Source organism: Saccopteryx bilineata, chromosome 4, assembly GCF_036850765.1.
Source record: "Saccopteryx bilineata isolate mSacBil1 chromosome 4, mSacBil1_pri_phased_curated, whole genome shotgun sequence".
In the NCBI taxonomy this organism is placed as follows: Eukaryota; Metazoa; Chordata; class Mammalia; order Chiroptera; family Emballonuridae; genus Saccopteryx; species Saccopteryx bilineata.
Window position 1 is genome coordinate 242,534,996 of NC_089493.1, and position 27,973 is coordinate 242,562,968.

General features: G+C 41.5%; 1 protein-coding gene across 1 annotated transcript in view; it reads right to left on the reverse strand.

The window, feature by feature from the left end:
- Positions 1 to 27,973, reverse strand: part of MCC (MCC regulator of WNT signaling pathway) — a 550,138-nt gene that overhangs the window by 373,254 nt on the left and 148,911 nt on the right. The window contains exon 3 of the mRNA XM_066274073.1: positions 14,265 to 14,479. Within this exon, the coding sequence (XP_066130170.1) occupies positions 14,265 to 14,479 (215 nt within the window). The remainder of the gene's footprint in view (positions 1 to 14,264; positions 14,480 to 27,973) is intronic.

Consider the following 27,973-nt stretch of genomic DNA (forward strand, 5'->3'; position numbering starts at 1 on the left):
CACAGGGAGAAACATATTGAAGGACAGCCACCCTAATCCCTGGGCTGAGTCACTCCCCAAATCTAAAGTGAATATTTCCCCTGGAACCAGAAATACCAGCAAAGGGAAGCAGGACACCAGCCAAACAAGCTCTCCCCCGGCACTCAGAGCAGAGTTGCTTATGAGGGAGCTTCTGGGACTCAGTATTGAGTGTTAGGGTCTGAGCTGCAAGGCCCCCACGCACAAGGGTGAGGGCTTACGGGAGGGAGGGCGGCAGCGGAACACGGAAGCGCGGTTCTGTTGGCAAGGGAAGATGCTGGCCAGCCAAGACTGAGACGCGGGTATGAGCTCAGTCTTGCTCAGCAGGGGGGGGGGGAATCACGAAAGTGGTCAGGACCAGCTGTGGGCCCACCTGCAACCCCACCTGCAGGGGAAGGGCAGGAGCCCCAGAAGGGGTGGAGACCCACAGCTAAGCAAGGACGCATAGGGGGGCAGCCTCATCCAGACTGCAGAACCGAGGCTTGCAGTCTGAAACATGAGCCAGCTCTTCCTGTGGGGGTGAGGCAAAAGCCCAGAACAGGTGGAGTTCCGCAACTGAGCGTGGCTGCGCAGACCCACCCCGCCCACAGAGCCCAGGTTTGCAGCTGACCCACGAGAGGGCTCCTCCCGCGGGGGCAGGCGAAAACCCAGAAACAGGGGAGACCCGCAGCTGAGCAAAGGTGCTCACCCTTGCCTGCAGTGCCGAGGACTGTGGCCAGGGCCCGCGCATAACCCCACCAGCAAGGGTGGGGCAAAGGCCCAAGCCACCAAGGCTTGTAGACCTGAGAACGTGATCACTGTTCCTCCAGTGGAGGAGAGGCAGAAACTGCAGCAACAACCCCAGTGGGCTGTCACCAGCAACCTCCATACCCGAATGCCCTAGGCAGCAGCAGCTGAGGGGTTGTGGCAGGCCTGCAGACAGACCACACCTAGGGATCACAGAGGCCACACCCATTGGACTCCAGTGGCCACACCCTTCTTATACACAAAATTGGAAGGCAGAGAAATGCAACATAAATGAATCAAGAGAAATCCCCAGAAAAGAACCTGAATTAATCAGATATAACCAAATTACCGGATGCAGAGTTTAAAATTTAAAATAATGATTGTTAGGATGCTCAAAGATCTTAGAACAACAGATGGTCATTATGAACACCTAAATTAAGACATAGAAAATATAAAAAGGGACATTGAAATAATAAAAAATAATCAGAAATGACAAATACAATATCTGAAATGAAGAACACATGGAAGGAATTAAAAGTAGGATGGATGAAGCTGAGGATTGAATCAGCGAGTTAGATTACAAGATAAATGAAGGCATGGAAGCAGAGCAGAAAAAAGAAAAGAGACTCAAAAAGTCTGAGGAAACTCTAAGAGAGCTCTGTGACAACATGAAGAGAAATAACATCCGCATCATAGGGGTTCCTGAAGAAGAGAAAGAACAAGAGATAGAGACTTTGTTCAACCATATCATAGCTGAAAACTTCCCCAAATTAAAGCAGAAAAACATCTCCTAAGTTCAAGAAGCACAGAGAAATCCATTAAAGAGAAATCCAAAGAAATCTACACAAAGAAACATCATAATTAAAATATCAAAGCTAAGTGATAAAGAGAAAATATTAAAAGCTGCTAGAGAAAAAAAGGTTATCACCTACAAAGGAGCCCCTATAAGGATGACATCTGACTTCTCAACAGAAACACTTGAGGCCAGAAGGGAATGGCAAGAAATATTCAAAGTAATGCAGAACAAGAGCCTACAACCAAGACTACTTTATCCAGCAAGGCTATCATTTAAAATTGAAGGAGAAATAAAAAGATTCCCAGACAAAAAAAAAAAACTCAAGGAATTCACTACAACCAAACCAATGCTGCAAGAAATGCTAAGGGGCCTGTTGTAAACAGATCAAAGTGGAAGAAGAATACAGCAAAAGAGGAATACAGCTTTAAAGAATAAAATGGTAATAAACAACTACATATCAATAATAACCATAAATGTAATGGTTTAAATGATCTAATCAAAAGACATAGGGTAGCTGCGTGGATAAGAAAACAGGACCCATACATATGCTGTCTACAAGAGACACCTTAAAACAAAAGATGCACATAGACTGAAGGTAAAAGGATGGAAAAAAATATTTCAGGCAAATGGAAATGAAAAAAGCTGGGGTAGCAATACTTATATCAGACAAAATGTACTTTAAAACAAAGACTACAGTAAGAGATAAAGAAGGTCACTACATAATGATAAAGGGAGCAATCCAACAGGAAGATATAACCGTTATAAATATCTATGCACCTAATATAGGAGCACCTAAATATATAAAGCAGACTTTGATGGATTTAAAGGGCAAGATCAACAGCAATACTCTAATAGTAGGGGATTTCAATACCCCACTAACATCACTAGATAGATCCTCAAGAAAGAAAATTAACAAAGAAACAGCAGACTTAAAGGACCCACTAGATCAGTGGTTCTCAACCTGTGGGTCGCGACCCCGGCGGAGGTCGAATGACCAAAACATAGGGGTCGCCTAAAGCCAGCAGAAAATACATATTTATTATACAATACATTTTTAAATAAAATATGTATTTCTGATGGCTTTAGGCGACCCCTTTGTTTTGGTCGTTCGACCCCCGCCGGGGTCGCGACCCACAGGTTGAGAACCACTGCACTAGATCAACTGGATTTAATAGATATCTTCGGAACCTTTCACCCTAAAGCAGCAGAATATACATTCTTTTCAAGTGCTCATAGTACATTCTCTAGGATAGACCACATGTTAGGGCACAAAAGCAGTCTCAACAAATTTAAGAAGATTGAAATGATATCAAGCATTTTCTCTGATCACAATGGCATGAAACTAGAAATCAACCACAACAGAAAAACTGAAAAATAGTCAAACACTTGGAAACTAAGTAGCATGTTATTAAATAATGAATAGGTTAACAATGAGATCAAAGAATAAATAAAAAAACTTCTAGAAATGAATGATAATGAGCATACATCAACTCAAAATTTATGGGACACAGCAAAAGCAGTCCTGAGAGGGAAGTTCATAGCATTACAGGCATAACTCAAGAAGCTAGAAAAAGCTCAAATAAACAACTTAATCTTGCATCTAAAAGAACTAGAAAAAGAACAGCAAGTAAAGCCAAGAGGTAGTAGAAGGAAGGAAATAATAAAGACCAGAGAGGAAATAAATGACATAGAGGCTAAAGAAACAATACAGAGGATCAATGAAACCAGGAGCTGGTTCTTTGAAAAGGTAAACAAGATTGATGAATCTTTAACCAGACTCACCAAGAAAATAAGAGAGAGGACTCAAATAAATAAAATTAGAAATGAGAGTGAAGAAATAATAACTGACACTGCAGAAATACAAAATATTGTAAAAGAATACTATGAAGAACTGTATGCCAAAAAAGTAGACAACCTAGATGAAATGGACAAATTCCTTGAATCATATAATTTTCCAAAAATTAATCTGGAAGAATCAGAAAACCTAAACAGAATGATTACAACAAATGAGATTGAAACAGTTATCAAAAAACTCCCAACAAAGAAAAGTCCTGGACTTGAGGGCTTCACAAGTGAATTCTACCAAATATTCAAAGAAAAACTAACTCCTATCCTTCTCAACTATTTCAAAAAATTTAAGAGGAAGGAAGACTTCCGGTCTCCTTTTATGAGGCGAGCATAATTCTGATTCCAAAACCAGGCAAAGACAACACAAAGAAAGAAAATTATAGGCCAATATCCCTGATGAATTTAGATGCTAAAATCTCAACAAAATATTAGCAAACCGGATCCAGCAACATATGAAAAAAAAATCATACGTCATGATCAAGTGGGATTTATTCCAGGGAGGCAAGGCTGGTACAACATTCGCAAAATCAATCAATGTGATTCATCACATAAACAAAAGGAAGGAGAAAAACCACATGACAATTTCAATAGATGCAGAAAAAGCATTTGATAAAATTCAGCACCCATTCATGATCAAAACTCTCGGCCCTGGCCGGTTGGCTCAGCAGTAGAGTGTCGGCCTGGCATGTAGAAGTCCCGGGTTCAATTCCCGGCCAGGGCACACAGGAGAAGCGCCCATCTGCTTCTCCACCTCTCCCCCTCTCCTTCCTCTCTATCTCTCTCTTCCCCTCCCGCAGCCAAGGCTCCATTGGAGCAAAGATGGCCCAGGCGCTGAGGATGGCTCTGTAGCCTCTGCCTCAGGTGCCAGAATGGCTCTGGATGCAACAGAGCGATGCCCCAGAGGGGTAGAGCATCACCTCCTGGTGGGCATGCCAGGTGGATCCCGGTTGGGCGCATGCAGGAGTCTGTCTGACTTCCTCCCCGTTTCCACCTTCGGAAAAATGAAAAAACAAAAACAAAAACCCAACTCTCAGCAAAGTGGGAATACAGGGAACATACCTCAACATGATAAAAGCCATCTATGAAAAACCCACAGCGAACATCATACTCAATAGGTAAAAATTAAAAGCAATCCCCTTAAGATCAGGAACAAGGCAGGGGTGCCCCCTTTCACCACTCTTATTCAACATAGTTCTGGAAGTCCTAGCCACAGCAATCAGACAAGAAAAAGAAATAAAAGGCATCCAAATTGGAAAAGAAGTAAAACTACCATTATTTGCAGATGATATGATATTGTATATAGAAAACCCTAAAGTCTCAGTCAAAAAACTGCTGGACCTGATAAATGAATTCAGCAAGGTGGCAGGATATAAAATTAATACTCAGAAATCAGAGGCATTTTTATAACACCAACAATGAATAGTCAGAAAGAGAAATTAAGAAAATAATCCCCTTCACTATTGCAACCAAAAAAATAAAGTACCTAGGAGTAAATTTAACCAGGGAGATTAAAGACTTGTACTCAGAAAATTATAAAATATTGATAAAAGAAATCAAAGAAGGTACAAACAAGTGGAAGCATATATCGTGTTCATGGAGAGGAAGAATAAACATCATTAAAATGTCTATATCACCCAAAGCAATTTATAAATTCAATGCAATACCAATTAAAATATCAATGACATTCTTCAAAGATATAGAAAAAATGTTGCAAAAATATATATGGAACCAAAAAAGAATACAAATAGCCTCAGCAATCTTGAAAAGGAAGAATAAAGTGGGAGGTATCACACTTCCTGATATCAAGGTATACTACAAGGCCATTGTACTCAAAACAGCCTAGTACTTGCATGAGAACAGGCATATAGATCAATGGAACAGAACAGAGAACCCAGAAATAAACCCACACCTTTATGGACAACTTATATTTGACAAAGGAGGTAAGAGCATACAATGGAGTAAAGACAGTCTCTTTAACAAATAGTGTTGGGAAAATTGGACAGCTACCTCCAAAAAAATGAAAGTAGACCACCAACTTACACCATTCACAAAAATAAACTCAAAATGAATAAAAGACTTAAATGTAAGCCATGAAACCATAAGCATATTAGAAGAAAACATAGGCAGTAAGCTCTCTGACATCTCTCACAGCAGCAATATATTTGCCGATTTATTTCCAAAGGCAAGTGTAATAAAAGACAGGATAAACAAATGGGACTATATCAAACTAAAAAGCTTTTGCACAGCTAAAGACAATAAGAACAGAATAAAAAGACAAAGTACACAATGGGAGAACATATTCAACAATACGTCTGATAAGGAGTTAATAACCAAAATTTATAAAGAACTTGTAAAACTCAACACTAGGAAGATAAACAATCTAATCAAAAAATGGGCAGGCCTGACCTGTGGTGGCGCAGTGGATAAAGTGTTGACCTGGAATGCTGACGTCACCGGTTCAAAACCCTGGGCTTGCCTGGTCAAGGCACATATGGGAGTTGATGCTTCCTGCTCTTCCCCCCTTCTCTCTCTCTCTCTCTCTCTATATATATATATATATGGGAGTTGATGCTTCCTGCTCTTCCCCCCTTCTCTCTCTCTCTCTCTCTCTCTCTTTCTCTCTCTCTTCTCTAAAATGAATAAATAAAAAATAATTAAAAAATAAATAAAATCAATCAATAAAACAAATGGGCAAAAGGAATGAATAGATGCTTCTCCAAAGAGGATATATGGATGGCCAATAGGCATATAAAAAAATGCTCAACATCACTATTCATTAGAGAAATGCAAATTAAAACCACAATGAGATATTACCTCACACCAGTCAGAATGGCACTCATCAACAAAACAACACAGAATAAGTGCTGGCGAGGATATGGAGAAAAGGGAACCCTCCTACACTGCTATTGGGAATGCAGACTGGTGCAGCCACTATGGAAAACAGTATGGAGATTCCTCAAAAATTAAAAATCAAACTGCCTTTTAACCCAGCTATCCCACATTTAGGATTATACCCCAAGAACACCATAGCACTGTTTCAAAAGGAGAAATGCACCCCCATGTTTATGGCAGCATTGTTCACAATAGCGAAGATCTGGAAACAGCCGAAGTGTCCATCAGTGGACGAGTGGATTAAAAAGCTTTGGTACATATATACTATGGAATACTACTCAACCATAAGAAATGATGACATCAGATCATTTACAACAACATGGATGGACCTTGATAACATTATACTGAATGAAATAAGTAAATCAGAAAAAACTAAGAACTATATGATTCCATACATAGGTGGGACATAAAAATGAGACTCAGAGACATGGACAAGAGTGTAGGGGTTACAGGGTGGGGGGGAGGAGAGGAAGGGGGCTGGGGAAGGGGAGGGGCACAAAGAAAACCAGCTAGAAGGTGACAGAAGACAATTGGACTTTGGGTGATGGGTATGCAACATAATCAAATGTCAAAATGACCTGGAGATATTTTCTCTGAACATATGTCACCTTATTTATCAATGTCACCCCATTAAAATTAATAATAAATTAAAAAAATATATCTTGTAAAACTTTCTAACTAAAAGCAGTTTATGGTGGGTAGTCATTTTCTAGGGAGTTATTTTTCTCTAACAAAGTTCAATGCTTACCTTAATTGACCTTGTCTGTTGTCTTTTGTATATACAATAACACACCTGATAACATATCTTTAAATGTAAGAGCGATCTTTTCCTGCCCAGTTAGGTTGCAGCCATCCCACCAGAGCAGAAACCACAAATCCCCTCATTGTTAACTATCTCATGACTGCCTATGTAAAAAAAAATTTGAGTATATACATTTTTACTTTTTATCTAATCCCAAAGATTTCCCCGCTTTGCTTTCTCCGGCCTCCTAATCTATCACCAATGGGTTTCCTATAACCCCTTACATCTCCCCCTTTGGCTCTGATATATCAAATAAGTGGTAAAACTGACATTTTCAGGAGCATTTTCTCAATCTGTGGAGACTTTGTTTCCCAGCAATTGTCAACAGTTTGGCTCAAATAAACTCATAAAAATTCTTACAGGTTTGAATCCCTGGCCGGTTGGCTCAGTGGTAGATTGTCAGCCCAGCGTGTGGATGTCCTAGATTTGAGTCCTGGCCAGGGCACACAGAGAAGCAACCATCTGCTTCTCCACTCCTCCCTCTCTTGTGCTCTCTCTCTCTCTCTCTCCCCTCCTCCCCTTCTGCAACCAGGGTTCCACTGGAGCGAGTTGGCCCTGGGTGCTGAGGATGGCTCCATGGCCTCTGTCTCAGGCGCTAAAAAAATGGCTCTGGCTGCAACAAAGCAAGGGCCCCAGGTGGGCAGAGCATCGCCCCCCTGGTGGCTTGCCAGGTGGATCCCAGTCAGGGCCAATGCGGGAGACTGTCTCTGCCTCCCCTCCTCTTACAAAAAAAAAAAACAAAAAACTCACAGGTTTGGAAGTTTCTTATGTTGACATTATTCAGCATAATTTTTAATGACATCATTCATAGATCCTAGTTCATAAAACGTGCTCAGTAAATATCCTGAAATGTGCTTGAGCATCTCATTTCTTCAAACGTTTAGAAGTTTGTTTCCAAATTGTACCCCAAACTTATCCATTTGTTACTCTCCAGATTTGTGTCTGATAATTAGATGTGGAAAGCAGCACTAGCAACCACTATTATTTACTGAGCACCCACTTGCACAAGCACCTTCTATGCATTATCTTGTTTAATTCCCATGACAACCTTATTACGAGTGTACTATTATTGTAATTTTAGGAAAATGCAGAGACTGAAAGAGGTTAAAGAACTTGTCCAAAGTCAGACAAAAGAGCATAAACGGAGTTATGTCATTAAAATCCACATCCTTAGTTACTCTTCTGGAGGGCTTCATGCATGCCAAGATTCCCATCAGTTAACGGAGAAATGTGAAAAACAAAAAACAAATGTGAATTCTTTCATGAAGTTAACATTTTTTTTCCACTTATTTACTTACTTAGAGATACCTACCTACCTTTTGTGGCAAAAAATCCTTTCTTTCATGATATGATTGTGATGTTAGACAGTAAGTAGGTTGACTTTTTTGATAGAAAGTTGGCAAGTTTCAATATTTTGAAATGTTACTGGTCCATGAAATTGCAGTATCTGGGAGCCACTGTTCTCTTGTAATACAAACATCTGCTGTACAGGTTATTATGTTCATTGCCAAGATTAAAAGCTTCTGAAGAGTGGTATGTCTGATTGATGATAATTTGTTGGTAAGAAGACTCATATTATCTCTTCACAATATGAATAGAGTGTAGGGACGAAAGAATCAGATTCCTCCAGCCATTATATAAGTTATTCAGTCCTTCCATTTGTGACAAAACCATGGAGGAAACAGAAGCTAAACTAAGAGCATAGGGAAAAAAAGTGAGAGGAAGCTCAGATTCTGCTAAAGAAGAGCACAGAACCTCTCCAGAAAAAAAAACTAATAACAATCAATTAATTACAGAGCCTACAGATTTTGTTAGTGCTAATAATAGCAATGATTGTAACAGCAACAATCAATCCTTTAAGAGCATCTTTGTTTTTACAAATAAAGATAAAACAAAAACATTGTCAAATAAAAGTTCTTCCCAAAGAGTATTGTGACTTCAGTAGAATGTTAGAATTTAATCTCAAATTTATAATTGAAGAGTATTTTAGAGATTAAAAAATACTTGTGATTGATTTTTAGTTTCACACAATTATGGTCAGAGAAGATGCTTGATGTGATTTCAACATTCTTAAATTTAGTGAGACTTATTTTGTGTCCTAACATGTGGTATATTTTACAAAATGTTCCACATGCACTTGAAAAAATGTATATTCTGCTGCTTTGGAGTGAAATGCTTTGAAGATCAATTAAATCCAGCTGATCTAGTGTCATTTAAGGTTGCAGTTTCCTTGTTGGTTTTCTGTCTGAAAGATTTATCCATAGATGTTAATTGGGTGTTAAAATACCCTATGATGACTGTATTGCTGTCAATCTTTCCCTTTATGTCAATCAAGATTTGCTTTACATATTTAGGTGTTCCTATGTTGGGTGCATAAATGTTTACAAAGGGTTATATCCTCTTGTTAGATTGCTCCCTTTATCATTATGTAGTGTCTGTTTTCTTTGTGTCTATTACAATAGCTTTTTTTTTTTTTTCATTTTTCCGAAGCTGGAAACGGGGAGGCAATCAGACAGACTCCCGCATGCACCTGACCGGGATCCACCCGGCATGCCCACCAGGGGGCGTCGCTCTGTTGCATCCAGAGCCATTCTAGCGCCTGAGGCAGAGGCCACAGAGCCATCCCCAGCGCTCGGGCCATCTTTGCTCCAATGGAGCCTCGGCTGGCTGCGGGAGGGGAAGAGAGAGACAGAGAGGAAGGAGAGGGGGAAGGGTGGAGAAGCAGATGGGCGCTTCTCCTGTGTGCCCTGCCCAGGAATCGAACCTGGGACTCCTGCACTCCAGACCGACGCTCTACCGCTGAGCCAACTGGCCAGGGCCTATTACAATAGCTTTTGTTTTGTTTTGTTTTAAAGTCTGTTTAGTCATATATAAGTATTGCTGAGGTAAATCTCTTGTAGACAGCATATATATCATATATATATATATGGAAGGATATATATATATCATATATATATACACTTACATATACACACACATATATATATGGAAGGCAGTATGAAGTTAACTCAAAAATAAAATATGAAACTGCCTTAACCCAGCAATTCTACTTCTGTGACTGACTATATCTAAAGAAACCCAAAATACTAGTTTGAAGAATATATGCACTCCTATGTTCGATATAACATTATGTACAATACTCTAGATTTGGAAGCAGCCCAAATGCCCATTAGTAGATGAATGGATAAAAAAAGCTGTGGTACATTTACAAAATGAAATACTACTAAGCTGTAAAAAAGAAGGAATTTTTACCTTTTGCTACAGCATGGATGGACCTGGAGAGTATTATGCTAAATGAAATAAGCCAGTCAGAGGAAGACAAGTACCATATGATTTCACTTATATGTGGAATCTAATGAGCAAAATTAACTAACAAAAAATAGAAACAGACTCATAGATACAGAGAACAGATTGACAGCTATCAGAAGGGATGGTGATTTGGGGGCTGGGTGAAAAAGGTGAAGGAACTAAGCAAGAAAAAGAAACCTTGTAGACACAGACAACAGTGTGGGAACTGCAGGAGGGAAGGGAGGGTCGGTGGGGAGTTGTAGAGAATAGAGGGGGGAGAGACGGTGATGTGAGGAGACTGGACTTGGGGTAGTGAACACACAATACAACATACAGATGATGTATTATAGAGCTGCACACCTGAAAACTATAATTTTATTAACCAGTGTCACCCCAATAAATTTAATAAAAAATTTTTAAAAAGAAAAAATACTTGTGAAGACTTTTTAATAAATCAGTCTTTATGAAGTTGGCCAAGTGGTTAAACCAAGAAGAAGATGCTTATCTATTTTGCCACTACCATGCACATTCCTTATTTATTCACACACATTTTGAAGGTTTTTCTGTATTGGCTGAAATGTATAGATTTGAAGTGTTTCCTAAAGTAAAATAACTATGGACTCTGCATCAAATAAAATTTAGTTAATAATGAGTTACATGAATAATTATGATCATATAGATTTGCATGACAATAGACACCATTTTAATTCAAATTCAAATACTCAGATGTTACAGCCTAAAGAAAGAAAAGCTGCTTGAACTACTGGATAAACAGAGTTGCAAAACTTGCTATGTCCAGTTTTAAATTCATTTACTTCTATTAGCACAGCTCATAACTGTCTCCCCCAACCCCTTTAAAATAATGTAAATCACTTCTGCAAAAACACTCTAAGTGCAAAATTAAATCAGAAAAGGGGCCAAGTTGAAGCCAGATTAAAGGATTCTAAAGGAAACTGGCCTTGAGTGGCAGGCCGCAGAAGGGAGACACCATTTGTCTTCACCCAGGTAGAAATGGAGCAACATCATCATTAGAAATGTCAGGGAAAACTCTTGAAACAGTTTATTTCCCCAGCGATAGCTAGCACTTGAGATGACTAACAACAAAAAGCCAGATGTATTTGTCTCTCTGTATCTAACCAAATTTGTTTATTGAAATTCAGCTTCAATCACTTGGAAGTGACAGTTTGAGATTCTGAAAATTTTTTTAGCAATACTATATTCTAAAGCCTTCCACAGCCACTCTCAAAAATGCAGCATTTTATTTGTATTGTCACAATTTTATGAAAATCTAAAGGATAATAAGCATGCCCTATGCTAAGTAATTTCTTGTTCTTAATTCTGAATAATGCCCAGAAGAGAGAGAGCTTCCAATACAATCAGCTTTGCTACAATCACAAAGGCAGACAGAACACATCCTCCTGACCAAAGTTTTCAATATTGTAATCCCAAGTTTGTCAAGTACTGTGATGATTATAACATCTTAAAATTACAAAAGAAGAAATGGAGCCCTGGCCGGTTGGCTCAGCGGTAGAGCGTCGGCCTAGCATGCGGAGGACCCGGGTTCGATTCCCGGCCAGGGCACACAGGAGAAGCGCCCATTTGCTTCTCCACCCCTCCGCCGCGCTTTCCTCTCTGTCTCTCTCTTCCCCTCCCGCAGCCAAGGCTCCATTGGAGCAAAGATGGCCCGGGCGCTGGGGATGGCTCTGTGGCCTCTGCCCCAGGCGCTAGAGTGGCTCTGGTCGCAACATGGCGATGCCCAGGATGGGCAGAGCATCGCCCCCTGGTGGGCAGAGCGTCGCCCCATGGTGGGCGTGCTGGGTGGATCCCGGTCGGGCACATGCGGGAGTCTGTCTGACTGTCTCTCCCTGTTTCCAGCTTCAGAAAAATGAAAAAAAAAAAAAAAAGAAGAAATGGAAAGTTCCCTATATTAAAAGCAATTCAAAGATACATTAAAAAAATTGGGTGAAGACCTTTAAATGAGGACGGAAGGGGAGATAAATGATAACCAACCTTTAGTTAACTTTCTGTATTGATTCAAATACTTTATATCTTGTACATGTCTTCTTGTATAGTATAGTTGCATTTAATTAACATTAATTAATTAATATTTATTAATAAAGTTGATCAAGTATACTTAAAAAAAAACAAGTAGCCTTCCTGGAAGGATCTATCAAAAAATTGTTATTTTGTTCAGGAATTTGTTAGTATTGTAGCTAGAAAGCAAAAATTAGTTATATTTATATTTTATAATACTTAAATACAGTATGTCACTACTTAGATTCTGTAACATTTCTATTTATATTTGCACTCTTGCCTGAAATACAAATCTTGAGAGAGAAAATACATCTGCGAACAGGGCGCATCTTCCCATGGCCTCTGTTCCACTGACCTAAAGTGTCTCCCTGCTCTGCCCACGGCTTTGTGAGGAAGGCTCAGCCTGCACTGGCAGCTCAGCTGCCACTCTGGGATGGCCTGGTACTAAGTCAGCTTAGCCCAGCTGGAACTGTTTCCTAGAGTTCTCTTTCCTGTATGGTTCTGTGTGGCCACAAGAGACAGTCTATATGAAATTCAGAAAGTAGAAGGGAAGAAGTCATATTTTTTATGTTCTAAAAGCAACAAATTATGGTATAATTATCATAATTAATGAGTCACTATAGATATATTATTAACTGAAGCCCATAATTGATGCAGGTTTCCTTAGCTTGTACCTAATGTCCCATTCAGGGGACCACATTACATTTAGTTGTCATATCTCCCTTGGCTCCTCTAAGCTGTGACAGTTTCTTTTTCTTAGACTTTTCTTGCTTTTGATGTCCTTGACCGTTTCAAGGAGTACTGGTCAGGTGTTTTATGGAATGTTCTTTAATTGAGATTTGTCTAATGATTGTATTTTAATTATTGCTGGCACAAGTAGAATTATTAGTTCCTTCAGACCTGTCACCAAAAATGTCTGAGTTAGAAAATGTTCCTCAAACACAAAAAGCCTGAGAATCACTACTCTATATCAAAACAGATTGTAAATATACATAAGATAAGTGAAGTGGTCAGGATACTTATTACACCACTCAAAGTGCAGTATCAACAAGCAACGTGGGTATGGAGCTTTCCCACAGTGGCTGGATAGCAATCGCAATTTAAAACTGTCTGCACATCACCCAAAATGGTCCATCAGCCACCTACCCTCACTCCTCAGAGGTAACTTAAAAGGGAAGGCAATAGTTTTTCACCCAGAAGTCATCATGGTAATGATTCACTCTAAGGTAAAAAGGAAAGTTAAACTAAGCAAAATTAAATTCTTATAAATTGTGCCATAGTTTTCCATAAAATTTTTTTCTTTTTGTTTTTTAATTTTTATTTATTAATTTAAGCAGGAGAAGAAAAGAGAGAGAGAGAGGAACATGGATTTGTTTCTGTATGTGCCCTGACCAGGGATTGAACCAAGAACCTCTGTGCCTCAGGACGATGCTCTAACCAACACAGCCTTCTGGCCAGGGCACGCCATAGTTTTCAACAGAAAATATTTTAAAAGTACAAATGAGCAAAGTCCAAATTAGAAAACAGAAAGGATTATATCCTATTAATTTGTAATGTTTGCTAACACAGAAGTATTCTAGTTGTGGAAAAGCTGTTATTGATATTCTAGTAATTAAATCTGTACAAATTACAGACCAAAAACACATTAGGAGTCCATTCTATTCTTAATAATGAGAAAATTCACCAACCATAAGTGTTTGGAGCAGTTTACATTATTAGCAATACTGGAACCAGTACAATGTTTATTAGATAAATAAAAAAGACAATACCTGATATGTCCCCTGGAGCTCAAAATTAAAATATTTGCCTTGGAATACACATAGGCCTAAAGGTATGTTCTGTGAACCAGAAAGCACTCACTGTGTTGGCTAGTTCCAGGTAGCTTCCTCCTATAGAGCTGCCAAAATGCGGGGCCTGTGTGAGCAGTTTGTGGAGCGCAGTGGTCTGCTGGTGCAAAGAGCTTCCGCCATACTCAAGAAGCTTCTGCAGGGCTGGCTGACTCTGCAAGTCCGGGCTCTGGAGGTCCCTGGCACCCGAGTCGTATTCCCAGCTCTCCCTGGCCGCTGATAAGGCACCTAGGAGAGGCCGGAGAATAAAAAGATGCTTCTGTCATTTGCCGGTGGGTGGCCAGTAGGCAATGATTTGGAACCTTCTAACACTTCCATGTGCCAGCAAGCCAGAACACATGTGGTGCCCAGGCTGCACGCTAAGCACTTTTCCTTTCAAATTAACACATGGGGAGCCCGGAGATAAAAGCAGTTTTTAATAAAAGCATGCAGAAATAGCTATCTAATGAATATGTGCCCCCATCCCAGCCAGAAAGCACTGGGGAGCCAAGAAAAGGGAATTCAGATTGGAACCACCTCTGTCTGTGATTGATGCAGCGTTACTGGAGGATGAGGCTTCTGACTGTCATTCTTTTTTTTTTAGCAGAGGTAGAAAGAAACCAGTGACAAGATACAAAGTTAAGATATGGCACTTTATCATAAGTTTCCGGTGTTGATGTACTTACTCTTAACTAGAAGAAGCCACAGGAGGCCAGACTGTATCTGCCAGAGATAGTAGCCATGCGGCTGAGCTCTGATAGATAGTGTGATTAGAAGAGGTAAGCATCACTTCGGGCCCTGGCTCATATGCCCCCCCCCCCATGTGTGACTCTCCATGCCCTTTGCCTTCAGGCCTAGTTCAGATGGGCAAAGTCCCCTGGGAAGCTCTGTGGGATGGATGGTAAATGTCAGGACCCTGGATTACCTCCTGTAGCAGGGTTGTCTGCTGATCCCAGGCACTCTGTTTTGACTTTATATGATTAGGAAAGGGAAACTTCTTTTGTGTTTGATTCACCATATATTTTTGGTTTGTTTGTGAGAGCAGCTAACGTTACCTTATATATTATAGCAGATTGCAACCTAATAAAATATGCTAATAATTATAATACAATGGAAAAGCATAATAAAAAAAGTAGACCTAGAGGAAATGTAACTAACTCAGTCCCCTGGAGAGGGGTGGGGAATATTCAGGGAAAGTTTACTGAAGGAAAATGCCTTTTGCTTCAGTCTTCACTTTTACTGAAAAATAAAATAGGTTTTGGGTGAGGTTCGCTTCCTTGTGTTGTTCATTACTGAGTAGAAGTCCCTTGTGGGTGTGGCTTGTTAGTGGAGCCTGGATCACATGAGAGGCTGGGAGATTTGTTTTCTTGCTGGTGATCTGGGATTTGTAAGGACAGACCTTTCCCTAAACATAGGGTCAAGAGGCCTGAGCAGCCAGAAGCCATGGCAAAGGAGTCCACACAGTCACCGGGCAGGTCCCGGGGGAATAGCAGTGAGTACAGTCAACGGTAGTCCCTGCCTGAGCAGTTTTCATTTTGGTGGGTTTTTACCACGTGATTTTTTTTTTTTTTTTGGAAAAGATCTTTAAGTTTTATTTTTCAGTTACAGTTTACATTCAATATTATTTTGTAATAGGTTTCAGGCGTACAGCATAGTGGGCAATCATGTGCTTTACAAAGTGTTCCTTAATACATGACTTTTAATGACAAAAAAAGGGATCCATTAAAGTGATTCAATTTGTATTACGAAATGAGAACATACACAGATTTCTCTGCAATTTATCTGAATATAATTACATATAGGAAATCGCAAATTATGTATAGTAGGTTCTGATACAAATGTCCAATCTCCTTATTTGGCACTGGTGAATTAAATCAATTTGACTTGAGAAGCTGTCTTGTCTGAGACCACGTCAGACGGTTTCCCTTCACTGCCCGCATTCTGCTGACCTGCAGTCGGTCTGCCCCGCCCTCTTACTGTACAGCGCTACAGAGCGGGGTGGCCCGTGGTTGTACCACAGCAGACAGCTCTGTCACTCTGTCTGCACATACTCAAAGTTCACGTTAATATCAAAGTCTGTTAACTGTACTGCAAGGGCAGTTTTGTCGCCCTTCAATATAGACTGGAAAATGCCAGTACTTCCTCCCCCTGCTCCTTCCAATGATCTCTGTCATCATCTAGCTGCCTCCCCTTCTCTGTCCCGGCCCAGCAACATGTGGCAAGAAGCCTGAGTGAGGTCAGAGTTGAAAATGGGTTGAATCACAGATGGCTTTATATTTCAAAACTAAGACAAATAAGTACAGGGGTTGGGCCCTTGCCGTATGTTTTACCACAGTATCCCCAGTACCTTGCACATAGCCTGTGCCATGTCAGGCATTCAATATACATTAACTGGATGCATTGCTGAATTATCCACAGCTGTAGGGCTGCAGGGTTTCACTTCTTAACTGGGAAACAGAGATTAACTTTTAAAATCAAAAGAAATTATACACCTAAGCCTTTTCTTTACGCAAACAGAAAGCCTCATTTTCACATAATAAAATACAACAGTTCAGGGACAGACGACCCACAGAAGCTTCATTTGAATTTATTCTGCTGTATTAAGACCTAACCACAGTTTCTGGCAGAGTCATATAGTCAGGTTAGCCAAGCTCCACGTTAGTCAGCAACATCAAAAGGCCCCCACACGACTACCCTAACACCTTTGGCTGAAGTGATGCTGAGGAACTTAGGTCTTCTGCTGGGCGTCAAGTCAATCCTATTAGCACTCATACAAATGGACCTCAAACTGGGAAGTACGGTTTTGAAAATACAGTGGACTATTCCCATTACTTTGTTTTAATGTGTTTTCATGTCAGATTTTTCTGAATGAAAACCAACATTCTTGAGGCAAAAATTCATCATTTAATTGGATGATCTCGTTGAAAAAACTTCAAAAAAATGTAGGTTTGGTAATCATCTTTCTTTTGCTCTTTGAAGCAGGATGATAATGACATTTCTAGGCTCTGATTCAGCCTCTCTTCACTCCCTTGCTAACCTCAAAAAGTCTGTTGGACCTGGGGAGATGGCTGTGCTTTCTTTCTCATAACATGGACACCATTACAGTTCCATTGTCCCCCATGCCCACTAGGCTCTTTGATGTCTCTTCAAATAAAGACACTAATCCCAACACAAGGCCCTCATCATTATGACCTCATCTCATTCTAATTATCTCTCAATAGTCCCATCTCCAAATACAATCACATTGAGGCATAGCACTTCAACATATATATTGTACTTAAGGGGGACACGCACATTCCATCCATAATAACCACTGAGCAGTGTTTTCTAAGCCAGTAAGAAAACTGACTGCATAGCATCCTTGCAATACCAAAGGCCAAAGCACTCCCTGGGCCTCAAGGTCTCTGCACACCCAGAATCAAGGGAGCCATCATTTCTATCACTATAATCCTATAGGGTGCTCTGAAGTAAGGGGAAGGGGTATTCTCTTTTTAAAACCAAAAATATTTAGTGTTTAAAAGTGACAGAGCACAGATACTAAATGTTTTGCTTATCAGAAAAGCATAGGAAACATGTGGCATTTTGACATGTACATAAAATGCATCACTGGGAACATTTGCTTCCAGAGAGAATGCTGGAATAGAAAATCAGCCAAATGCTGAGAACCCTGCTCTGCTGAGAGCTTGGCAGCTACATGCTGGTGCTTTAATCCCATCTTCAAAGTGCCACCCAGGTTTGGCTCCAAGGCTTGTAATTATTGTGCTTATTCACCAAAGGCACTATGCCACCTTCTCAGCGGGCAAGCCCCCTATGAAAATAAGTCAAGCCAAAGCTTTTGGAACACCCAAACTTCAACTTAAAGATAGTAACAATAATCATGATACCTAACATCTTTTCAAGGCCACCAGGGAGCCAGGCTCTGCTCTAAAGACCTCACAGATCTTATTTAGTCCTACCCACAGCCTATGAATGGCTAAATAATTTTTTCCATGTTTAGAGGAGGACATTTTCTCTCTTTTAGCTTAATCTTATAGACATTGCTTGTTTGTACAGAATAGTGGGTAAGAGCTGGGGTTTTGTTGTCAGTCAGATAGCCAAGTCAAGAGTCACCATGACCAGCTAGGTGACCTCAAACAAGTAATTTTAACCTAAGCTTCAGTTTTCTCACTTTAGAATGGGTACAATAACATGTACTTCATAGAGGTATTGTAAAAATTAAATTAGATTAAAATATGTATAACATATTAGATAATGTCTGGCATATGATAAACTTGTCAACACATGTTAGCAATTTTCTGATTATACCTTACAGTTTTAGTTCTTCGGAATCCATTTTGGACAATTTAGTTGAGAACAAATATATGGGGGGAATGTATACTCTCCCCAGCTTCTGAAGGTTACCTGTTAAATTTCCTAATTATTTTATTTTATTATTTTTAATTGATTTTTTTAGATAGAGGAGGGGGAGAGAGAGCAAGAAAGAAACATCAGTCTGTTTCTGTATGTGACCTGACCAGGGATGGAACCCACAACTTTTGCACATCAGGATGATGCTCCAACTGAGCTATCCAGCCAGGGATAAAATTTTTATTATTTTGAGAGAGAGAGACAAAGAGAGGGAGAGAGGGAGACAGGAATTGAGAGACAGAAGCATCAACTCATTGTTTCATTTAGTTGTGCATTGATTGCTTCTCATATGTGCCTGACTGGCCATCGTTTTGGCAACCCTGAACTCAAGCCAGTGACCTTGTGCTCAAGCCAGCAAGTCCTCGCTCAAGAGGGCATCCTCGGGTTTCAAAATGGCGACTTCAGCTTTCCAGGTCATTGTGCCACCACCAGTCAGGCAAAATTGCTAATTCTTTAAAAAAAAACCTTTTGCACTTAACCAGTGGCTAAAATTTCATCAATAGTTTGTACTTAATATTGGTGTTAAAGACAATGAAAGCAATTCAGTAGGTCAGGGCCAAAGTTATGTTTTCCTAAGTATGGAATATTCCATTCGTAAGTCAAAGTCTCTGGTTATTGGGTCTGACAGACTGTGCTTCCCTATTCTGTTTGGCCAACTCTTACATCTGGAGGACAACTGGCCTCCCCAAAACTTGAGGCCAGCACCATAAAGAAACCTGCACAGCCTAGCAGCAACAGCAGCAGCTGCTCAAAAGCAGAGTGGGTATGATTTATTCATCAGGTCTGTGCTTTGGCCAACCTAGCCACCCCTCTGTTTTCTACTCCTAGTTTTTTCTCTTCCATCTTTCACGTGAATTCTGGGGCATCTCATCATATCACAGGCAGGTGATAATATAGAGTGCTTAGGGAGTCATGAGACTTGGATTAATAGTATCTTATAATATTGTCTCTATTTAGGTCATTAATCTTTCATTCATGTGAATTATTTAGATAAAATGGCCAAATTTATTACCCTTAGTGTCAAGAGAGAAAATACTCCTTCCAAAACACCAGAGGCAGCTACTGTTCTGAATTTAGAACCACCACACCAATAAAAAGAAGCATGGGAAAATTTGAGCAATTTGGCTGCTAGGTGTCAGCCTTCCCTGTCATAGCACATTTACTATTTCTAAATAATATTGACATCAACAGAAGCAGCAGTAAATAGTTTAATCCAGAACAGAATCACCATATGAGTCTTCAGGCATTTAGTCATGTCAATGTGTGGTACAAAATTCAGAAGCCACACTCTCATGAGGATCTCTAGCTGCTTCCAGCACAAATTACATCGCAAACATGGGCCAATTGTCTTAAAATATGTGTCTGTAGTCACAAGGAAAATTGGGTGGGAAAAGATAGATAAATAGAACCTACCTATCCTTTTTCTGGGAAAAAAACAAAAAGCAAAAGCAGTTGAAAGCACATGTCCTACTAAGGGGAGGTAAATAATGTTAGCTCCCGAGTGATAAAAGTCATTTTGTTGGCCTTTGGCAGCTATTTTCAGAGAGTGAGCCTATTCTCAATACATGTGACATGTCCTATCTAGGGATTATGTACTGAATTTAATGAAATAGTGGGAATAGAGTAGAACATGCATTTTGAAATGTAACTCCCTTTCTACCCAACCCCAAGATTTTTGACAAAAAAAAAAAAGGTACGAAGAGAGGATGGTAGCATAAGTAAACACAGTACTTGCATCCTCCTACAACCACTTCAAAATGATATCTGAACAACAGAACTACCATTCAGAACCACCTTATATCTGGCTAAATGGAAGTCCTACATCTAGGAAATTAACTAAAAAGCCACATCAAGACTGGTAGGAAGGGCAGAGACATGGAACTGGCTGGTCCCACACCTACATGTGGTGGTTTAAAACCAGGAAGAATATCTCAGCTGCAAAGGCCCTTCCTGAGGAGTGAGGGGTCCCAGTCCCACACCAGGCTCTCTAACCCAGGGGTTTTTTTTTGTTTGTTTGTTTTTTGAAGCTGGAAACGGGGAGAGACAGTCAGACAGACTCCCGCATGCGCCCGACCGGGATCCACCCGGCACGCCCACCAGGGGCAATGCTCTGCCCACCAGGGGGCGATGCTCTGCCCCTCCGGGGCATCGCTCTGCCACGACCAGAGCCACTCCAGCGCCTGGGGCAGAGGCCGAGGAGCCATCCCCAGCGCCCGGGCCATCTTTGCTCCAATGGAGTCTCGGCTGCGGGAGGGGAAGAGAGAGACAGAGAGGAAGGGGGGGTGGAGAAGCAAATGGGCGCTTCTCCTGTGTGCCCTGGCCGGGAATCGAACCCAGGCCCCCGCACGCCAGGCCGACGCTCTACCACTGAGCCAACCGGCCAGGGCCTAGCCCAGGGTTTTAATGCCAGGAAGAGAAGTCCCCATAACTTCTGGCTATAAAACGAGCAGGTATTGAGGCTGAGGGATCCTGGACTGCTGGAGGCCCAGGCAGTTCCTCTTCAAGGACCTGTGTGTAGACTTACTCAGATTTAGTCCTGCTGGGTGCCAGTGCTGTTCCAGCAGTCTGAAAGACACCAGAGACAGGGAGGAACTGAATTATCCAGCATCAGAGTAAGGGCTAGGGGGCAGCTCTCTCCCAGACAAAAGCGCTGGCAGAGGCCACTGTTCCAATGATAAGTCCTCTCCCCACAGAGCTGACAGGCGGGCATCATATTTAATTAAGCCATCGACCTGGCTTACACTGTTTGCCATGCCCAGTAGATTCCCTGAGGCCCTCATCTACCCAAATTTTGGGTCACATAAGCTATTTCCAGTGGCTTTTCCATACGAGTGGCCTGTCTTAGCTCATGCTTCAGATTTTCATAAAATCTCTCAAACAAGCAGCACTCAACCTCACTGTGCCCTGTATCTCTCCCTAAGTGGCCTCAGGCCTGGCATTAGCAGCATTGGCTCACAGCTTGGCCTCTCCTGGGTACCTCCAAGCCCAGTATAAGTAGCAACTATCTGCAGTTTGCTTTGTAGCTTATGCTGAGTGGCCCTGGGCAGAACACGGGTGGTGACTGACCCTGGCCTGTACCTCCGCAGAGGCCCCAGAACCAGAGCACCTGGTGGATAGCTTCAGGCCGTGTCAAAGTATCACCCAACCACTTCCACAAGAGACACATTCAAAGGCTAAGTCCTGCTCTGTGGGGTGGGCCCCTGAACAGCTTATACTTCATGGTGGTTTGTGATACCAGCCAGTCTTTGCAGCTGATCAGCCTGGGGGTAAACCCCTTCCATAGATGTGCCAACAGCAATCAAGGCTCAACTGCAATAGAAGGCTGTACATAGTCCACATGGGGATACACCTGGAGTACCCAGCTCGGGTAATCAAGGAGGCTGTGCCACTGGATCCTACAGGATACTTACTATATAACGCCACTCTACCAAGCCCAGGAGATGTAGCAGCTCTACCTAACATATAGAAACAAACATAGCTGGGCAGCCAAAATGAGGAGACAAAGAAACATGTTCTAAATGAAAGAACAGAACAAAGCTCCAGAAAGAGAACTAAACAAAATGGAGACAAGCAACCTACCAGATGCAGAGTTCAAAACACTGATTATAAGGATGCTCAATGAACTTAGGGGAAGAGTAGATGAACTTAGTGAGACTTTACAAAGAGACAGGAAACATAAAAAGAACCAGTTGGAAATAAAGACTACATTAACTGAAATGAAGACTATATTACAGGGAACCAACAGTAGAGTAGATAAAGCCAAGAATCAAATCAGCAATTTGGAATATAAGGAAGCAAAAGATAATCAGAACAGCAAAAAGAAAATAGAATCCAGGCCCTGGCCAGTTAGCTCAGTCAGTTAAGAGTGTCATCCTGCCTGACCTGTGGTGGCGCAGTGGATCAAGTATTGACCTGGAACACTGAGGTCACTGGTTCAAAACCCTGGGCTTGCCTGGTCAAGGCATATATGGGAGTTGATGCTTCCTGCTCCTTCCCCCTTCTCTCTCTCTCTCTCTCTCTCTCTCTCATTCTAACTCTCTCTCCTCTCTAAAATGAATAAATAAATAAAAATTAAAAAAAAAAAGAGTGTCATCCTGAAACAACAAGGTTGTGGCTTCAATCCCCAGTCAGGGCACATATGGGAAACAATCAAAGAATGCACTACTGAAGCAATAACAAATGAATGCTTCTCTTCCACCTCCTCTCTCTCCCTCTTCCTCTCTCTGTCTCTCTAAAGAATAAAAATAGCGTGCGGAGGACCCGGGTTCGATTCCCGGCCAGGGCACACAGGAGAAGCGCCCATTTGCTTCTCCACCCCTCCGCCGCGCTTTCCCTCTCTGTCTCTCTCTTCCCCTACCGCAGCCAAGGCTCCATTGGAGCAAAGATGGCCCGGGTGCTGGGGATGGCTCTGTGGCCTCTGCCCCAGGCGCTAGAGTGGCTCTGGTTGCAACATGGTGACGCCCAGGATGGGCAGAGCATCGCCCCCTGGTGGGCAGAGCGTCGCCCCTGGTGGGCGTGCCGGGTGGATCCCGGTCGGGCGCATGCGGGAGTCTGTCTGACTGTCTCTCCCTGTTTCCAGCTTCAGAAAAATGGAAGAAAAAAAAAAAGAATAAAAAAAAAAATTAATTCCTGGCTGGATAGCTCGATTGATTGGAGTGTTGCGCTGGAGCATGAAGGTCGCCATATCGATTCCCTGATCAGGGCTCATACAGGAGTAGCCTGATGTTCCTGTCTCTCTCCCACAAAAAAGAAAAAGAAAAAAGAATCCAAAAAAAAATGAGGATAGTGTAAGGAGCCTCAGGGACAACTTCAAATGTATCAACAGTCACATAATGGGGGTGACAGAAAGAGAAGAGAGAAAGCAAGAGATCAAAACCTCTTTGAAAAAATGACAAAAACCTTCCCTAACTTGGTGAAGGAAATAAGACATTCAAGTCCAGGAAGTACAGTGAGTCTCAAATAAGATGAACCCAAAGAGATCCATACTAAGACACTTCATAATTAAAATGCAAAATGCTAAAAGATAAAGAAAGAATCTTAAAAGCAGTTACCTGCTAGGAAGCTCCTGTAGGACTGTCAGCTGATTTCTCAACAGAAACTTTGAAGGCCAGTAGGGATTGGCAAGAAATATCAAAAGTGGTGAAAAGCAAGGACCTACAACTAAGATTACTTTACTCAGCAAAGCTATCAAAGAACAGATAAAAGCTTTCCAGACAATAAAAAGCCAAAGGGGTTTATCACCACCAAATCAGTAGTACATAAAATGTTAAAGGGTCTTCTTTAAGAAGAAAAAAAATTAAAAATATGAACAATAGAATTTTATCAGGATGATCACTTATATGTTATGTAATGTCTAATCAATGTACACCTAAAACTAATATAATAATGTATGTCCACTTTAATTTAAAAACAGAAAAATGATTAAAAAAGAAAGATATAAAGAAATGCATTTTTCTTTCTGAAGTGTGCTTATCACATCATCATCATTAGTGGATATTGCTTAAGATCCCATTTGTAACAAGGAAGTTCACCAAGCCTTGATGTATTAAACATAGGCTTGAAACACTTACTGGAAGATAGTTTAGAAACAATCAAAGGGACAGCTGGAACAAATAACCTTTAAAATTCTTCACCAGTTTGAAATTCTATTGTTCTGTTCACCAAATTTAATATAAAAAGCGAAGTGCCCTCCAGCAGTTAATAATATAGTTATAAAAGCACAGCTGATACAAGCATTTCTACTCAAAAGAAATAATTAAAAATATTTGGCAACTATTCTCTTGGCTTGTCTCAACTAGATATATAAAAGTAATAAGCAAGAGGGTTGACTCAGTGCTAAAAAATTCAAAGGACAGTTTAGGAAAAGTGTTAAAATGAATAGGCAGTAGAACAAAGAAGGGTTAATTGAGTTTAACCTGAATCTGAGGGTAGTTTGGGTTTGGGGTGGTAATATCAATGGTCTAGCGCAGGGGTAGTCAACCTTTTTTATACCTACTGCCCACTTTTGTATCTCTGTTAGTAGTAAAATTTTCTAACCGCCCACTGGTTCCACAGTCATGGTGATTTATAAAGTAGGGAAGTAACTTTACTTTATAAAATTTATGAAGGAGAGTTACAGCAAGTTAAAGCATATAATAATAATTACCAAGTACTTTATGTCAGATTTTCGCTGTTTGGCAGAATAAATCTTTATAAAACAACTTACTAAAGTTAAATCTATCTTTTCATTTATACTTTGGTTGCTCCACTACTGCCCACCATGAAAGCTGGAATGCCCACTAGTGGGTGGTAGGGACCAGGTTGACCACCACTGGCCTAGAGTTTAAAATAAAAATTAAAAAAAGATTTGTTTCTTTGGTTAGAAAAGAAGAGAGTGAATTTTGAATCAATTTATTTTTCCCTTACAAGGCATATTAAGGGCAATGTATTCAGCAATCCCTGGGTATTTTTAGATACCAGAAATGATGGACTGAACGGGGATAACATTAACCTGGGCCTACACTCTGTAATGAGAAGCATCCCACACATCCTTCGGGTGGCATGCCGACAGGGCTGGTCATATTTTGAGGCTGAAAATTAGCCTAATCAAAATGGAAAATGACAGGAATACAAAAAAATGATTCTGATTTCAACTTTTTAAAAAAGTAGAACTACATTATCTTTTATTTCTGGAAAGTTGGTATGTTTCATTCAATTTTTTAAATGTGGTGGATAATATTAATTTTTAAACTTTAAACCAAGCTTGCATTCGAAAGACAAACCCAACACAGTGAAAACATGTGATACCTTTTTTATACACAACTAATGTGGGTTTGCAGAATTGTTTAGGATTTTTGCATTTCTGTTCAAAAACAAAACTGACCTCTAATTTTTCTTTCTTATATTGTCCTTGTCATGTTTTGGTATTAAGGTGATGTGTGAGTCTATATAAAATGAATTATTTGTTCATTGAATATTAGGTAGTCCTTGCCAGTGAAACTGGGCCTAAGGGTTCTTTGTAGAAATTTTTTTAAAATTACTCTTTTAGGAAGAGAAATGGCAATGGAGTAGGTGGATGTTATGACTCTCACCTCCCAGAACCAAAGTGGATTACAACTTAACTGAGGAACAATCATCTTGAAAAACCAACTTTGGACTAAACTAAGAGGAATCTATAATCAAGCATCACCGAAGGAACCACACCAAGACTGGTAGGAAGGGCGTAAACGCAGAAACGGCTGCCCGGCTCCCAGGAGTGAGAGGCAGCCCAGAGGGTTTCTCACAGTGGGGTGGGTTGCCCAGAGAGCTGTGGGTCCTCAGCTCCAGGACCAAAATCCCAGCCTGGAGCCCCAGAAACTAGAAGTGTATGGACAGTATTTAGCTGAAAGAAGAGCCAGGTTACTGTTTGTGAGAGGCAGACAGAACTCTCAGAACGAGGCTCTGTCTTAAAGGGACCGCGCAGAAAACCTCGTTCACAGCCACTTATCCGGGCTCTGGGAGTGGGGAGCGCCAAGAGAACTGGAGTTGTGAGAGGAGAGTGTAGTCTTGGGGGCAAAGGGAGAGACTGTGGGGGACAACTACCCTGATCCCTGTACTGGGTCACTCCCCAAACCTAAATGCCCATTCTTCCTGGGAGAACCAAGCCAGCAAAGGGAAGCACTTGCCCCACCCACCAGAGGCTCTCCTGCTCCAGTCAGTGCAGAGAGACACTTAGAAGCAGGAGGCGCATCAGGGACACAGGATTTGAGTGCTGAGGTCTGGGCTATGGCGCCCCCCACAAACTGCTGAGAACCCTCTGAAAGGCAGGAGGGCCCGGCTGAGGTGGTGGCTATGGCACTCTGCCTATGTGGTGGCAGGGGGCGGAGCCTGAAAAGGCCTCTAGTGCCCCCATGGGGGTAGAGCCCAGCATGATGAGGCCTTGTTGGCACCCGAGGGGGGCGGAGCCTGGTGGAGTCCCATGTGCCCATGAGGGGCCTATCCGGAGAGGCATCCTGCATGCCTGGGGGGGACACAAAACCCAGTGAGGCAAGGAGTTCCCAGCACCTGTGGGGAGCAGAGCCAGGCAGAGCATCCTGCATACCAGTGGAAGGCGGAGCCGGGCAGGGTGTCCCATGGGCCCACAGAGGATGCCCAGGAGCCCACGAGCCTGGTACTGCCAGTGCCTGAGTGCTCAAGGAGGCAGCAGCAGCCGAGGGCTGGTGGAAAGACCACACCTCGGGAATAGAGAGGACATACACACTGGCCAAGAGTAGATAAAAGCCAGTCCAGGAGTGCAGCTGATATTTACAATGGCATCAGGGCCCAGCAGAGGCAGCCACAAATTCTGGATGGCTTGCAGCTCCAAGAAGGTTGCTAAGGGCCAGTCATAAGCATTGACCCCCACTGGTCCGCGCCAGGTTCTGGCCAGGGAGGTTCAGGGCTGGTACATCCAATGGACAGATATGGACCTGCTCAGGACCTACCAACCCTAGTTAGAGTGGTATCTTTTTTTTAAATTTTTATTAATTTTAATGGGGTGACATCAATAAATCAGGGTACATATATTCTAAGAAAACATGTCCAGGTTATCTTGTCGTTCAATTATGTTGCATACCCATCACCCAAAGTCAGATTGTCCTCCATCACCTTCTCCCTAGTTTTCTTTGTGCCCCTCCCCCTCCCCCTCTCCCTCTTTCCCTCCACACCCCTTACCACCACACTCTTGTCCATGTCTCTTGGTCTTGTTTTTATGTCCTACCAATGTATGGAATCATGCAGTTCTTGTTTTTTTCTGATTTACTTATTTCACTCTGTATAATGTTATCAAGATCCCACCATTTTGTTGTAAATGATCCGATGTCATCATTTCTTATGGCTGAATAGTATACCATAGTGTATATGTGCCAAATCTTCTTTATCCAGTCTTCAATTTATTGATTTTTTTTACAGTGATTAAGGCCTTTAAACAAACTCTTGGCCAATACAGCAAGAATCCATAAAAGAGTAGTGTCCTTACCATGTTCACCAAGTTCAAGTTGGCACTAACACCATTCCAAATCCCTGCAAATGCAACCCAACTCCAGTTCAGTCCATTAGGAGCTGTCACAAGGAGCAGGAGTTCAGGAAAAATCCACATCCAGGAAAAGTCCACATGGCACTGGAATTGTTGTCACAATTCTGTACTTTGCAGCTCATGTCCAAGTCCCAATGACTGCTGCTCTAGCTGGTAATGATTCAGGTAGACTGGAGAAGCCATCTTCAGCATGTGTGGATATGGAGCTTCTGTTCTCTGCCTGGAGAGATGAGACCAGGTTGCTTTTCCCTGGAGCTCTGTGACTGTGGCGTGGTAAAAAGAACCTTGGGATACACTAAACTGAA